The sequence below is a fragment of the Propithecus coquereli genome, unplaced genomic scaffold (genome assembly GCF_000956105.1).
Source record: "Propithecus coquereli isolate 6110/MARCELLA unplaced genomic scaffold, Pcoq_1.0 Scaffold111, whole genome shotgun sequence".
Lineage (NCBI taxonomy): Eukaryota > Metazoa > Chordata > Mammalia > Primates > Indriidae > Propithecus > Propithecus coquereli.
In genome coordinates this window covers 3,634,035-3,648,928 of record NW_012135081.1, presented here as the reverse complement: position 1 = coordinate 3,648,928, position 14,894 = coordinate 3,634,035, and the positions used below count along the sequence as shown (strand labels likewise).

Genomic DNA, 14,894 nt, shown 5'->3' with positions numbered 1-14,894 from the left:
AGGGGAGGGAGGAGCTCCAGCATTTTGTCAACTGAGGCAAGTTTGAGTGATTAAGCTAAGAAAGCAAAGCCATTTTGGCCCAGAGGATTATCTTTGAGGTGTGCTGGGAACCAAGAAGTAACTTATTGCCTGCAAGGCAAGCCAAACCCAAGATGACTCTCAACTAATTGCTTGCCTCTCCTTCTGCCAAGCCAGGCTCTCTGGTATATAAAGGCCAGTCTCCTCTGTCGTCCTCATCCTCTCTCTTCATCCCTCTCCACTCCTGCTAAGTGATCACTAGCTCACCTCCAAGCTCTCTCACCATGAACAGACAAGTCTCCAAGAAATCCTTCAGCAGCGGGAGCCAGGGCTTCTCCGGCCGCTCCGCTGTGGTCTCCGGCAGCAGCAGGATGAGCTGTGTGGCCCGCTCTGGGGGAGCCAGCGGAGGGGCCTGTGGATTCCGGAGTGGAGCAGGTGGCTTTGGTAGTCACAGCCTCTACAACCTGGGAGGCAACAAGAGCATCTCCATCAGTGTGGCAGGTGGTGGCTCCCGGGCTGGTGGCTTTGGTGGAGGACGTAGCAGCTGTGGCTTTGGGGGCAGTTATGGAAGTGGCTTTGGGGGAGGTTATGGAGGTGGCTTTGGTGGTGGCATTGGTGGTGGCTTTGGTGGTGGCTTTGGTGGTGGCAGAGGAGTAGGTGGTGGCTTTGGAGGGGTTGGTGGCTTTGGAGGAGCTGGTGGCTTTGGAGGAGCTGGTGGTTTTGGTGGTCCTGGTGGCTTTGGTGGTCCTGGTGGCTTCCCTGGGGGGATCCAGGAAGTGACTGTCAACCAGAGCCTCCTGCAGCCCCTCAATGTGGAGATCGACCCCCAGATTGGACAAGTAAAGGCCCAGGAGCGGGAGCAGATCAAGACCCTCAACAACAAGTTTGCCTCCTTCATCGACAAGGTGAGGGCAAAGCCCAGAGGTGTTGTGGAGGGCTCGGGCTGCCCCTGGGGTTCGTATAGGAAGATGCCAGGGGGACCCGCGAGACTTGGAGGCAGAGGTGCCTGGCTCTTGTCCTGGTTCTGCCTTGGTCCCTACAGGACAGTGAGCATGTTTCTCTTGCTCTTTGGGCCCTGTTTTCCCAGCTGTGAAATGGGGGAAGGGTCCCTGGTCCTAATTTCCTTCTAGGAATGAGACAAGGGAAAATGAGGTGAGGGTCCAAACACGCTCTTAGCTCTGAAGAAGGGCCATTAGTCACAAAATGAGTGCAGTTAACTTTCAGTTCCTCCTGAAAAGCTATGCTTGATAATCCAGACTAGCTGGTAATCAAACTTACAGTGGTACAAATCTTGGAACTGCCCCTAAATGGTGAGTATTGGCGGCTGACCTACCTTCCAAACGATGCTGCGCTTCAGCCACTGTTAACCTGGGCTGCCTGCGCCGGGGCAGGGGCGGGTGTGCTGAGTCCGTGGGGGGCGAGTCCAGGATGGAAGTGAAACCTAGATCAGCTGCGAGCTGGGTAACCGAAAGGAGGTCTCCATATGTGAAACTTCTAAGGAAATGTTAGACTCCTTTCATTAAAGACTGTCTTCACTGCCTTTATGGACCTGAAAAAGCTTATATCTAAAAACACACCTAGGGCAGTCCCAGGTTTGACTGTTAGCTTTGTTACTTAGTAGACATGCCACTTCGGGCAACTCAAACTCTTTGAGCCTCAGTTTTCTTATCTACAAAATGGGGATCATGACACCTTCTTTGCAGGTGGTTGTGAGGATTGAGATAGAATGTATGAACATAGCAGGTATAGCATAAGCACTCAACAGATTCTAGCTCTCCCTTTCTAAATCTTCATTCTTCCCAAATTCCAAAAAACAGAGGCAATTGCAGATTGAAGGAAGAACTGGGTTTATTCTCCACATTTCCATTGTCTGGGATAGGTGGCCCCACATGCCCAACTCAAGAGGCTAACTCCTTTTCTTCCTCCCCTGACGCAGGTGCGGTTCCTGGAACAGCAGAACAAGGTCCTGGAGACCAAGTGGGAACTGCTCCAGCAGCAGACCACAGGCTCCGGCTCAGGCCCCAGCAGCCTGGAGCCTTTCTTTGAATCCTACATCAGCTTCCTGAGCAAGCAGCTGGATTCGCTTCTAGGGGAGAGGGGGAACCTGGAGGGAGAGCTGAAGAACATGCAGGACCTGGTGGAAGACTTCAAAAAGAAGTGAGGGCTCCCACTGGGGAGTTTCCCCTTCTGGGGGATTAGCAGGGAGGTGTGGTCCTAATTGGGGATTTCGACTGTTCCTGACTGTACCTTCAGTCAATACTCTGGGCTGGGCTTATCGAGTGAAGTGTGACCACACACAAGGGGGTGAGAGGATGGGTACTGAGACTCCTACGTGGCTGATTATTACATATTTTCCAGTCTCCAGGCAGGCCCCCTCCCATACCAGCTCAGATGGACAAAAAAAGTCCTCCCAGAGTTTAGAGCCCTTTAGGATGGGGAACTCTCCACACTTTACTGTACATAGGAATCCCCTTGGAAGCTTGTCAGTAAGGCATATTCCTGTATTCCAGTCTTACATATTCTGAATCAGTAGGTGTGGGGCAGGTCTCAGGAGGCTGAGTGCTCCCTAGCTCCTGGGGACTCTAGGAAGATGGTCCAGGGCTGCATTCTGTAAAGTGCTCTTTCAATGTGTCCCCTCTGATCCCCTGTTTCTGAAGCTTTGTCAGCCCCCTCCTGCATGTTCCAAATTGTAGCTTGCATTCTCTGAGGTCTGTGAGAGGTAAACTGGTCCTCTTAAGGTGGGAGGGAGCTCCAGACATCCCCAGGGGTCAGGACCCCCAGGTACACCTGCTCTGGGAGGCTCCATTCCCTTTTGACTACACAGACCCAGTGGCACCCAGTTTGTGGCAGGCTCCATGCTGGGCTCTGCGAATCTAGAGCAACTCAGCTTCACATTCCCAGAAACCTCTTTTCTCCCAGAATCATTCCAATTCTCCAATCTTCATGAAATGCAAACTATTGGTAAGAGATTTTGGTCCTTAACAGGCAGGAATCCCACAGCCTTGATGTATTCAGAAGGCTTGAATTTATTTTCATCCCAAATTCCTACAAGAAACAGCAACTGTAATTAAGGAAAACAGAAACAGAGAAAACAGAGGCAGAAACACGGTGTGAGAGCAAATACCTCTTTGGGTCCCGTAGGCACACATGGTGCTTTGTGAGGCCAATCAAAGAGCCCAGGCAGGTCGTCAGGCTCCTTGAAGTCTTCCCTTGTCCTGACTACCCACACCTCTTGCCTTTCAAGGGGTTTAGAGGAAGGAGGGCAAGGCAGTGCCCTGACTCTGCAAGATCTCTGGGCAGGACCAGCTACGTAATCTGCAGTGCCTAGTGAAAAATGAGAATACAGAGCCCTTGTTAAAAAACTATAAAGAATTTCAAGATGGAGCCAGCCTAGTATTCAGCTGAGTGTGGGGACCTTCTGAGCCCAGGGTCCTGTGTAACTGCGTAGGTCACATGTCCATGAAGTTGGTTCTGCCTCTGGGTGAGGAGATGCTGCATGAGTGCCTGGGATTCTCATCTCTTTTTTTCACGTCTGAAATATCACTGTCCAAATGTGTGCCTCTTTCTGTTTCAGGTATGAAGATGAGATCAACAGACGCACCACAGCAGAAAATGAGTTTGTGGGGCTCAAGAAGGTAGGTGAGCTAGGATGAGCATATCCACACTCCCTTTCTGGGAGCTGTCCCCATGGGGAGAGCAGAGCCAGCCGCTCTGGGGCACAGAGACTCTGTGCTGTGTGCAGGATTTACAATTTTTCTTACATTTTTGGGGATGAGGTACTTGCAGAAGGAAGCTGCTTTAAGTACACTGCAGTGGGGGTGGTATCTTAAAATGCTACTGCAACTAATGAACTGATGTGCAGCATTAATCAAGGTTTTTCAGCCTACAAATGTACACTGAATGTTAGCAATCAACAAATACTTGTTGCAGGGGGGCAAGGGCAACATATGTAACCTAAACATCTGTACTCCATAATATGCTGAAATAAAAAAAAAAAAAGAACAAATACTTGTTGCACATTTAAAGCAATCATCATAAAGACGAAGTAGTGAGAATACCCTCATTTCTATTCAGGAGGTTGGGTTTTTGGTACTATATAACCAAAGTCACATAAATATTAGGTAATGTGATTTTTCTACCCTAAAATTAGATGGCTACTCTGTGCCTGGCTAATATGCTTTGTATTTTGTTAAAGCATTGGGGTTGGATTGGTCAAAGCAATTAAAATGGTTTTCTTCATTTTCAAAGGGAAGGTGAGAAGTCACAATGAAGAGGAGGGCTGGGAGGGACAAAGAAGAGATGAGGGCTTAGGAAGGAGCCGCGGTGGGGAGGGGAGCCCAGGGTCATTCTTTGGGTGTGACCTCCCCTTCAGGACGTGGACGCAGCTTACATGAACAAGGTGGAGCTGCAGGCCAAAGTGGACAGCCTGATGGATGAAGTCAACTTCCTGAGGACCCTCTATGACATGGTAATTCCTTGGTTTGCCAAGCTCCAGAGCCTTCCTGTCTACATCTTCCCAAGCAGGCATCCCAAGTGTAACTTTAGGGGACAGTCAAGCAGCAGGACACTCACAAAACCAGCAGTAGGACTCAGAACTCATCTCTGCCCCACCCAGGAAATGTTAACTTAGCCTGCACAGACCTGGCCCACAGGCCAGGGTCCCTCTCTGTCCTCAGCCCATTTTGCTCTTGGTTAAGCTCCTACACCAGTGTCACTGCTAGTTTCTTCATCATACTCCTCCCTACTCTGCCACAGTAGGGCTCACTGGCTGACACTTTCAGGCTGACAACCTGTTTATATTTGCATATTTCTGGCATCCTTTTAGGCTATAGCAGGGCCTGAAATGTAAGCTTATTTTTCCAAGTGTCCCATTCCCAGCCCATCCTTGGGGTATCTCTGCAAGTAGTGGTTTCCAGCATCTCCTGGGGTCAGGGGATGATGAAAGTGACTATCCATGTTTCTTGCAGGAGCTATCCCAGATGCAGAGCCACGTCAGTGACACGTCTGTCATCCTGTCCATGGACAACAACCGCTGCCTGGACCTGGACAGCATCATCACTGAGGTCCGTGCCCAGTATGAGGACATCGCCCAGAGGAGCAAGGCTGAAGCCGAGGCGCTGTACCAGACCAAGGTGGGAGCCCTTCCCTTGTCCCTATAGTCTAGTTTTAAGACCCGATGACCCTCATCAAGAATGTGCCTACACTTTGCCAAGCCATGTTGATTGGTGTGTCTGCTTTCAGCTCGGGGAGCTGCAGACCACGGCCGGCAGACACGGGGATGACCTGAGGAGCACCAAGAGTGAGATCGCCGAGCTCAACAGGATGATCCAGAGGCTGCGGGCTGAGATCGAGAGTGTCAAGAAGCAGGTGGGGCCGGGTCTAATGGAGAGATCCTGGAGGTCTTCTGGGCCCCGGGAAGAAGGAGAAGCACCAGCTGTGCTCCTCTGTCACAGGCTGTCTCCGTCCCTTCATGGTGTCACACAGTCTCTGGGAATGTCTGTTCTCCCACATGTTCCTCTTGGAGGCTGGGCTTCTTGGAATGCTCCCCAAGGAGAAGTGTTGGCTGCTCTGCATTATTGGAGTGAAGTGATTAAGCAAAGGAGTTTTTAACAGTCTTGCAAAAAATGTCAGAGACTAACCAGACCACTACTACCTTCACCAGCCTAAGAAAGCAAATCAGTGTTCCTTTTCCTGATGAGACATGAGTCGATTTCAATGGGCTGAAGATGCATTAATCAATTGCAAAATTGGCTTCTGTTTTCTGAGCATGCTCCATTGGGATTTCTAAGGAAGGGGAGGAAGGGAAGGAAGGGATGCTGGATGGGGGGAGAAGATCTCCTCTCAGGAAAGATCAAGTGTTTGTTTCCTGGTCATTATGCTAATTGATCTTCTACCTCCTGCCCCAGAATGCCAACTTGCAGACAGCCATTGCGGAAGCTGAGCAGCGTGGGGAGATGGCCCTCAAGGACGCCAATGCCAAGCTCCAAGAGCTGCAGACTGCCCTACAAAAGGCCAAGGATGACCTGGCTCGGCTGCTGCGTGACTACCAGGAACTGATGAACGTCAAGCTGGCCCTGGATGTGGAGATCGCCACCTACCGCAAGCTGCTGGAGGGCGAGGAGTGCAGGTGAGAGGCCATGGGGTCACCATTCTCCAGACAGGATTTTAGAGTGAACTTTGATAATGAGGCAAGGGGGCAAGATGATAAGAAGAGGAACACTCAGACGAAGGCAAGAAGTCTCTCGAATGACAGAGTTAAGGATTTGAGCCCCACTATTTTATATCAGTCAAGATCATCCAATTCTCTAATTTATGCTGGACATCAGTGTTGTATTACATACCTCTATCAATCTCCAGTATGTGCAATGTGTTACGAAAGTGCTTTGGAGTTGTGACAAAAGTTTTATACCAGTGCTGTCCACTGGAACTTTCTGAGGTGACAAAAATGTTCTATTCTTGTGCTAATACAGTAGCTATTAGCCACTTGAGCACTTGAAATATGGCTAATGCAACTGAGAAACTGAGTTTTACACCTAGTTTAATTTTAATTACCTTAAATAGCTTCATGTGGCTAGTGGCTACTATATTGGAAAGCTCAGTATAGACAATCCTCCAACTCCCCACCCCTGAAGCTGAGTCAATCAGGGAGAGGGTTGATACATACAGACTCTTGAAAAACAGCACAACATTAAGTGGCAGACAAAGGCTTAATGAGTGGATAGCAAATGCTAAAGGAGTGTCAAGAATTGAGTGAGAGATCTTTCTGCTGACCCGCTGCTTCACACATCCTGTGTTCAGAGCCTCTGTCCTCAGGCAGCTCACACTGTGATGGAGGCAGCAGGACCCAAGTATGAGAAGAAAAGGATTTCTTATGAGTCTCTCTAGAAAAGAGTGAGAGTGAAGATGGTGTTAAGTGTATTGAGAGTTGTGGGGTGAGGAGGGAGTGGTTAACCAGTGGGCACACGTTGGCAAGGTGGGCAGACACATTCCACGTTTGCTCAGATAGGTGGACGTGTCTGCTCCCTCAATAAGAAGGTGGCACAGGAGGATGGGCAGTGTGGGCGGGACATTTCAAATCCATCGTGTGTTGAACGTCAGTTCCTCTTGTATTTTCTCCACCTGAATAACCACCATTGCCTCCACCACCACCCAAGGAGGGCTCACTCCTGGAAAGGGAAAGTTGGAAATAAAGGCAGGGCTGGGTAGACAAGCAGGGGAAGGACATGCCAAGGTGGGAAGATGGTCTCAGCAGGGGATGGGAAGTGAGGACAGGACAAGCTGGGGTTGGGAGTTGAGTAGTTTGCCTGGAGGAATCTTTAGGCTATGGGAAAAAGTGTAGGAAGATGGAGAAATGGGCTGTGGTTGGCGGAAGTCCTAGAAGTCTCAATTCCTGAAGCGGTGCCCCTTTTCTGGGAAGCTAAGGTCATGGAAACAGACTGGAAATAGCCTTTCTTTTCTCAGGAGTTTGACCCTTAGTAGGGAAAATGAGAGGATATGGCTCCCAAGGATGTGAACCCTCAGCTCTTTGGCTCTTGACTCATTGCAGAAATAATTCACATCTCATTCTCTTCCTTTTCAGGATGTCTGGAGAGTGTCAGAGTGCTGTGAGCATTTGTAAGTAACCCATTCAAAACCTGTCTCTCTGGGTTGTGAAAAGGGCAACTAGAAACATCCTCACACACCAACCTTCAGGCAAGAGGGCCTGACCCATTTTAAGAGGCCAGGCCACCCCAAAGCATCTAGGGTCTCAGGCCATGGCCACACACTCTATCTCTAGTGTAACTGCCCCTTGAAATCTCTTAGTCCAAAGCTAAATCCCCTGTGGTCTTGGGAAGTGCCCTAGGTTGGAGAATCTGAAATTTCTGTGGACACTTTTGGTTCCTATTCTTGGGAAAGGGCACAAAAGGGCCAGGCTCACTCTATTTGCTAACGGAGGGATTAGAGGAGCTTAGCATCTTTCTCTAAGTCACACAGCCGAGCAGGGCAGGGTTGTGATACAGACCTGGGCCTCTGGCTTTCCAGGCCTTTCGCCTGAATTGAGTGCCTATTCTTCTGCAGCAGTGGTCAGCAACGTCACCAGTACAAGCAGCAGCGCTGGTGGTAGCCGCGGAGGCTTTGGAGGGGTCAGCGGCAGCAGCAGCGGTGGCTACAGAGGCGGCAGCGGCAGCAGCAGAGGCAGCAGCAGCTATGGAGGGGTCAGTGGCGGCAGCAGCAGCTATGGAGGGGTCAGCGGTGGCAGCAGCAGCGGCTACGGAGGGGTCAGCAGTGGCAGCAGTGGGAGCAGGGGCAGCAGCGGGGGTTACCAGAGTGGCAGCAGTGGGAGCAGGCTTGGCGGTGCCGGCAGCAGCTCCGTGAGCCAGAGTGGAATGGGCTCCAGCTCGGGCGGCATCCAGACCTCTGGAGGCTACAAGTCTGGCAGTGGAGGCAGCACCAGTGTCCGCTTCTCCCAGACCACCAGCTCCAGTCAGTACAGTTCCAAGTGATCCTCTGGGCCACATTTCCATACCCACCTGCTTCCCTCTCAGCCTGCAATAGCACTTCCCCCTCTCTGCCTGGCATCAATAGATACATATGGCGCAACCACACTTTCCCTTAAGTTCCTTGGAGAAGGGGCTGAACTCCTGGCTTCTCCATCCCCAAGACCTCTCCTGGGCCATGGAGGTTCAGCTGCCAGTCTGGGATCATGATGCCCCTGGAAGAGTCCCTGTGATGGCCCCTTACTTTGGACAATAACACCTGAGCCTAAGCCAGTCTGGGCCTTCCCAGCCTGGCTTGTTCCCACTCTGGTCCATCTCTTTCTCACCGAGAGTGGATGATCTGAAGCCGGCACATCTCAGCACCACCTGAGGAAGGCAGTGCCATGGGTGCAGTGCCAGAGGGTGGATGGTCAAGATCTCCAGACTGTTGGTTCCCAGGGAGCCCTCTCCGCATCTCGGCATCATATCCTGACTCACTTCTGTCCCCTAATTCCTTGAGCTGTGGATCCTCTGGTGATGAGTATGTCATACTTTCTTTTCTCAATAAATTGCACTGTTATTTCATATTCTGGTGTTTGGCTTTCATCCCAGGAGTCACAGAATATCAAGGCTCCAAAGTGAAGGGAAATTAGGTGGCAGTGGTGGTGGTCTTCTAGAAGTTCAGTAGTGGGTATAAAGACCACTGAATAGTCTTGGTTTTTCCTTTGTCTACTTGGTTGGGTTCCTGTGATAGGTCTGCCCAAGAGTGTTTATGTTGTTTAAGTGGAGACCGTTTCCACTCCCAATGAGGTCATTCCATCCATCCTCTAGCCTCTGAGCAGGCCTCTGTGATCCAGTCTTGGAAGAGGGTTCTGCAGTTCATTAAGGGAACTGGTTCCACTGGGACTTCAGCTTTTTTGCTCCACTCCCACTCATTCAGGCACAGAATAAATTTTCTTTCTATAAACACAGCTCCTGGGATCTGAAGGGGCCAATGCATAACACCCTCTTTTCCCTGCACAGGTTTTGAACCAATTAAAAAATAAGACACAAGAATGAGCAGACGGAGAGGCAATATTGTCTTTATTATCAACAAAGCAGATATTGGAAAACGTATCTTATGCCTCGGGTGGAAAGGGTTTCCTATTACAGGACTTTAGGATTAGGCTAGATTTCCCACCTGGGCAGAGGCAGCATAGGACCACTGCAGCCTTCCCTAGGGGTTAGACTCCTCACAGTAGGGGAGAACATAGGAGAGTAGAACACATGCTTGCTGTGGACAGCCAGTGCTAAGAGATAGAGAAGTGCTGCTTTGCATGCCCATCTCTTCCTTCCAAACCCACCAATCAGACAAGAGAGTGGGTGGGAGTGTTACACTAGCGAGGCTCACTCTAGGTGGATGTGAAATTAGGAACAGGCAATTCAGAACTGCCTGTCCTCACACCAGCATTTCCTAGCCATTGTCAGAAAGCTGAAACCCAAACCCAGGGAGGACAGGGGTAATGAGATAGCCACTGAGGGCAACTTGGGAAATTGAGAGCTTCAGGGAGACGACATTTAGGGTCTGTGCTCCTTTCCCCACGCCCCAACCAATCCCATCTGCATGCCTTTAAGCACAGTAAAATACTAGTTTGTAAGTCACTCTAGGTCAGGGCTGGACTGATGAGAGGGTCCTGGAGAGCGCCAGGGCCTGGCTTCCATATTTCGGAGCCTGAGATGGGCCATAGCTCACCTCATTTGATCTCCAAGTATAACAGCCCTGGCCTTAAGACTTGGAGCAGAAGACATTTTACAGTTCCTATACTTGAGAGTTCAATAAATCCTTGCCCATCTTTTCAAGGCCTATAGGCAGGAAGTAGCTCCTTTTCCCACTTACCCTTGGCTCAGCTCTGGGAACTCTGAGCAGGGACGGGCAGTTCTGAATTGCTCCTCTTACTGGCCTTAAAGAGGTGTTGCAAGAAACATCACCGACCTCCAGGAAAACACTCTGGGAGCTCGAGGTTGATTGTCCTGGTTCAACCCAACTTTTATTAGACTGGAGCAGCAGGGTTTGGGGACAGCAGCTTCAGTCCTTTATCCATCTGGTCCATGTGTGTTGAGAGCTTGGTCCTGGGTGTTATCTCAGGGGCCTGCATAGTGGGTGGGGAACTCAGTGAAAGTTTGGTGGTCAACTGAAAGAATGAATAGAGATGAGTAAGGAGAGAGGGACTCCCTTCCCCTATCCTGAATGGAAGATGGGATAGGTCACACTCCAAGGTGGGACAGAGCTGAAAGTTTACAGTGAGGGCCCAGGACACTCTTTTGAACTCCTGTGAGAGGGATGGTGGAGGGCAGTTACCAAGGGAGGTAGTGAAAGACTTAGGATACTTAGCATTGGGCGAGGGGGTCTTCCAGGTGGAATGCTTGACACGGTCGTGCCCCAGAGCAGTCTTACTCTCAGCTGTGCTGGAGAGAGGGGTCTACTTTGGTAGGAGCAGTGGGGTTACTGAATACAAGAATATGTTTCAGGAAAAGCAGAGAACCCTGAAGGATCGGGTAATTATCTTTTGATCCATAAATACTTAACATTAATGAAGAGCTGCAGAGTCAATCTTTCCAAGATGTATTCTCCTGTCATTGCAAACAGACACCTCTCTCAGCCTATGGGGCCTGTGATGTCCACTGCCTGGAGGCGGGAGCTAGTGCCGTAGATTGTTCCGGGCCTTGAAGATGTTTTGCACAATGAACTCACCACCAAACCACTGCTTCAATCCAGTCCCCAGCCTTCTTTTGCTGCTCTGTAGTCCAGAAACATCTCTTTAAATGACAGAAAGTCCATAAATGTGGCAGCATGTTGCCTATGTCCCCGGCCACACCAGCTTTACGCTGCTCCAACGTTGTTGTGAAAGCTGCCATGTTGGATTCGGGAATCCGCTCCAGCAGCTGTTCTTCAATATATTTTTCTACCAAAGAAAGGTAATCATTAAACATTGGCGTGCAGGTGAATTTATTCTCTTCCGTGTCTTCAAGCTCCTGGTAGTCTTTGTCCATGAAATTTCTCTGCAGTAGCTGAAACTCAGCATCTGTGATAACGTCCAGCGTCAAAGCTGGCTTCAGAGGCCAAGAGGAGGACTGCGGGAAGCTCTCTTCCTCTAGGGCTTCTGTCACTTCCGCTGCTGTATCCGCCTGAGCTCCCTGGGCAGTGGGCGACCTCCGACCAGCCTGGGGCCCCCACGGTGTCTGAGCCTGTGACCCTGGCCCCACCGCGCCCCAGCTCCACTGCCTCCCGGCCCCTGCTCCCCGCCTGTGTGGGTGACTGACCTCTAGGTGCCACGCCCTGCTACCCATCACTAGGGCCCATATCACCATTCTTAATGACTATATAATATTCCATTTTATAGATGTAGCATATCTTGATGTATATATTGTTTCTATTTTTCCTGCTATAATAAACGTCGCTGCAATGAACATACACTTCTCTGAACACTGGTCTTGTTCATTCCTTAAGATAACTTCCTAGAAGTTGACACAGGGAACTGGCAGGTACTGCTTTGGGCATTGGTTTGGGCACTGCCCTAGGCCTGCTTTAGGCATTGCTCAATTGTGCAAACATTGTTTAACTGAGTCAGGAAGTCTCAAAGTTTCAAGTTACCCTGCTCAAAACAAGATGGAGGCAGGACAAGTTACATGAATATTCCTCCTCTTGTTTAGCCTATAATTGAGCCATTTCTTAAATAGAGGGGCAAAAGGAACCAGGGGGCCGGTTCTCTTCTGCAGGGAGAACTAGCCTCTGCTCTGTTTGTGGAGTAGACTTTCTATAGTTTCTGAATAAATCTCGCTTTCACTTTATACTGTCGGCTTGCTCCTGAATTCTTTCTTGTGTGAAGCCAAGGACCCACTTGGACTTCAAGTGGCTCCCAGCATTGGGAAGTCACTTTCCTGTATCAAAGTTGTTGGAACTGCAGGGTCACTTAAAATTTTTGATTTATGTGGTCAAATTGCTCTCCAGAAAGATTGTACCAATTCATACTGTTACAGGCGGAAGGTATAAGACTTCCTATTTTCCCACTGTCTTATGAACACTGTGTGGTATTCTTTTTTAGTCTTTTTGACAATTTTCTCAGTTTTATTTTTCATTTCTTTGACTAATGAGGTTGAGCATTACAAATATGCTTATTAGTTATTTAATTTTCATTTTCTGTGAATTGTATCTCTTCATTTTTTAAGAGACAGGGTCTTGCTCTGTTGCCGGCTGGAGTGCAGTGGCACGATAGTAACTCACTATCTTCAGCTAGGCTCAAATGATCCTCCTACCTCAGCCTCCTGAGGTAGCCTCCTGAGTAGCTACACTACAGCACACCATGACGTCCAGCTAATTTTTAAATTTTTTGTAGAGATGGGGTCTCTCTAAGTTGTCCAGGCAGGTCTCAAACTCCTGGCCTCAAGTGATTCTCCTGCCTTGGCCTCTCAAAGTGCTGGGATTATAGGTATGAGCTGCCATGCCTAGCTTCTTCATTTATTTAGTCCATTTTTTCTTTGGGTGGTTATTTTATTTTTCCTAGTAATCCATACATATTCTTTATAGATAAAAAGCTAGCTATCTGTTTGTAAAATGTATTATAAACAATGTGTTATAAATGCAGATCTCCATGAGAGAAATATTATATTCAACTCTTGCCACGATATCATAACCAGATGAAAGAATGACACATCCTTATTGGCTACCTACTGTGTGATCAAGCTTGTGGTAGGTCTGAGGTCAAAGGATCTATCAGCATTTGAGCAGAAAGGGATAATTAGTTAATGATCCCTCCCAGCCCCAACCTCAGCGGAGGCTGTCCAGGGCATATTGCATTATTTAAACTACGCCTGGATGGTCTTTAGATCTGGATCTCCCTAAAGAGACAAAGAAAAACTAGAACCTGCTAGGGGAGGGTGACTTGGATGGAGAGGGTTTTACACCAATGTCATATGCTGAGGGTTGATAGGACTGAGGAAAAGTCCCTTGAGGAGGCCTAATGACCGTCCTCTACAACTGGAGCTCACAGCCTCCACCTTGTCTTGCTTTCCTTCCTGCCAGAGATGCTGGTGTTGGTGTGCCCTCTTCCTCTGGGGAGCCGGATCCTGGCACCACCACAGCTCCTGGCAAGTCCCCAGCGGCCAGTCCCATCTGTCCTGGAACTGAGGAGGCTGTCCCTCTCTTCTTGCTTGTCTGAGGCAAGGACTTCAATAGCACCTGACCCACTTAGTGGTCCAGAATCCCAGCAACACTCACAGCTGGGCCAGAATTAGTGCCCTGTGGGGATGCTGAGAATAGGTGGGATAGCGTAACAAGGGCAGAACCTAGCCCAACAGGAGGGAGACCAGAGGAGCAAATAGGATGGCAGGGAAGTGGGGTCAAGTTGTATGGAGGAGCCACCTCCAAAATCATATCTGCAGATGGGTTGACAGAGTGGGACGAGGCAAAGGGAGAAACAGAAGCAGGACCAGCCCCCTAAGGATTAGGGGCCTTTAGTGGATGGGTGGTAGGCCCTCACCCTTTTGGAACCTAACACCCACTTCCCCAGCTACTGTGTGTGTTGGCTCCTGACTGCTCACAGCAGAATGTCTCTCAAGGCAATAAGCTGCCTTGCCCCAGGCTTTGAACCCTTCCCAAGGGCAAATCCAGCTCTCCGTGTGATTGGCTGAAACCTTTGTTGTGGCCAACCCAACCGCATAACACTTTAGCCTTTTCCCCAGCCCCAATTCTGCTTCATTCCCTCCCTCACATGTTTATCCTAAAAGCACTCTCCAACAAACTTCTTGCATTTCAACAGGTCAGAGGGGGCCAGCCAGCTGGTTGCTTGACTGGGATTTGGATGGGGAGTCTAACCCCTTTCCGGTAAGAGCTAGTGCCCTGAGAGTATGGAGAAGACCCTGGGATCCTGGAAGACCCTGGAGGTAAAGGACCAGGGACAGTGGGCAGCCTACTGTATACACAAAAGAATTTGGGAGAAAATTCTGCAGGGAATCTGGAGGGGGTGGGCTTCCTTGGCTCACTGCGGTCTGATTAGTGGTAAACCTTTGCCTGGAACATCCAGAAAAGCCCAGCTACGGCTGGGCAGGGATTGCCGTGCTAATTAGGTTAGTCTTCCCAGCTCCCCTTCTGCCTTCTTTGTCTACTCTGGATATTCTCTCTCCCGCTGGCTGAATTTCTGAGGACTCCACTCTGGTGTTCCAGCTCACTGAAATAATGACCCCTATTAGCTCATCCCTGGCCACCAGAGACAAACTCCTAACTGTCCTCCCTGCCTCCAGGCGGCTCTGAGTGGACAGCAATTAGCAAGTGCACGTATTAGAGCTCCTTCCTCACTCCCACCGTTAAGACTAGTTTTAAGCCAGGCATTCTGCCTTGTTAAAGCTGGGGTTACTCACAGTCAAGGCCGAATAGTCCATGTTTGA

The 14,894-nt window shown here is 49.6% G+C and overlaps 1 protein-coding gene across 1 annotated transcript; it reads left to right on the top strand.

Annotated features, from left to right (window-relative positions):
* The first annotated feature begins 302 nt into the window (after window positions 1-302).
* LOC105815563 (keratin, type II cytoskeletal 2 oral) lies at window positions 303-8,501 on the top strand. Its single transcript, XM_012650744.1, has 9 exons — window positions 303-923; window positions 1,955-2,175; window positions 3,593-3,653; window positions 4,391-4,486; window positions 4,986-5,150; window positions 5,260-5,385; window positions 5,925-6,145; window positions 7,598-7,632; window positions 8,077-8,501. The coding sequence occupies exons 1-9, from the start codon at window positions 303-305 to the stop codon at window positions 8,499-8,501; spliced, it is 1,971 nt and encodes a 656-aa protein (XP_012506198.1).
* The last annotated feature ends 6,393 nt before the right edge of the window (window positions 8,502-14,894 follow it).

Excerpts from the sequence above, each read along its gene's own strand:
- LOC105815563 (XM_012650744.1), top strand. The coding sequence starts at position 303 with ATGAACAGACAAGTCTCCAAGAAATCCTTCAGCAGCGGGAGCCAGGGC. Across the intron at positions 924-1,954 it reads TTGCCTCCTTCATCGACAAG|GTGCGGTTCCTGGAACAGCA; the intron begins GTGAGGGCAAAG and ends CCCCTGACGCAG. Across the intron at positions 2,176-3,592 it reads GTGGAAGACTTCAAAAAGAA|GTATGAAGATGAGATCAACA; the intron begins GTGAGGGCTCCC and ends TTTCTGTTTCAG.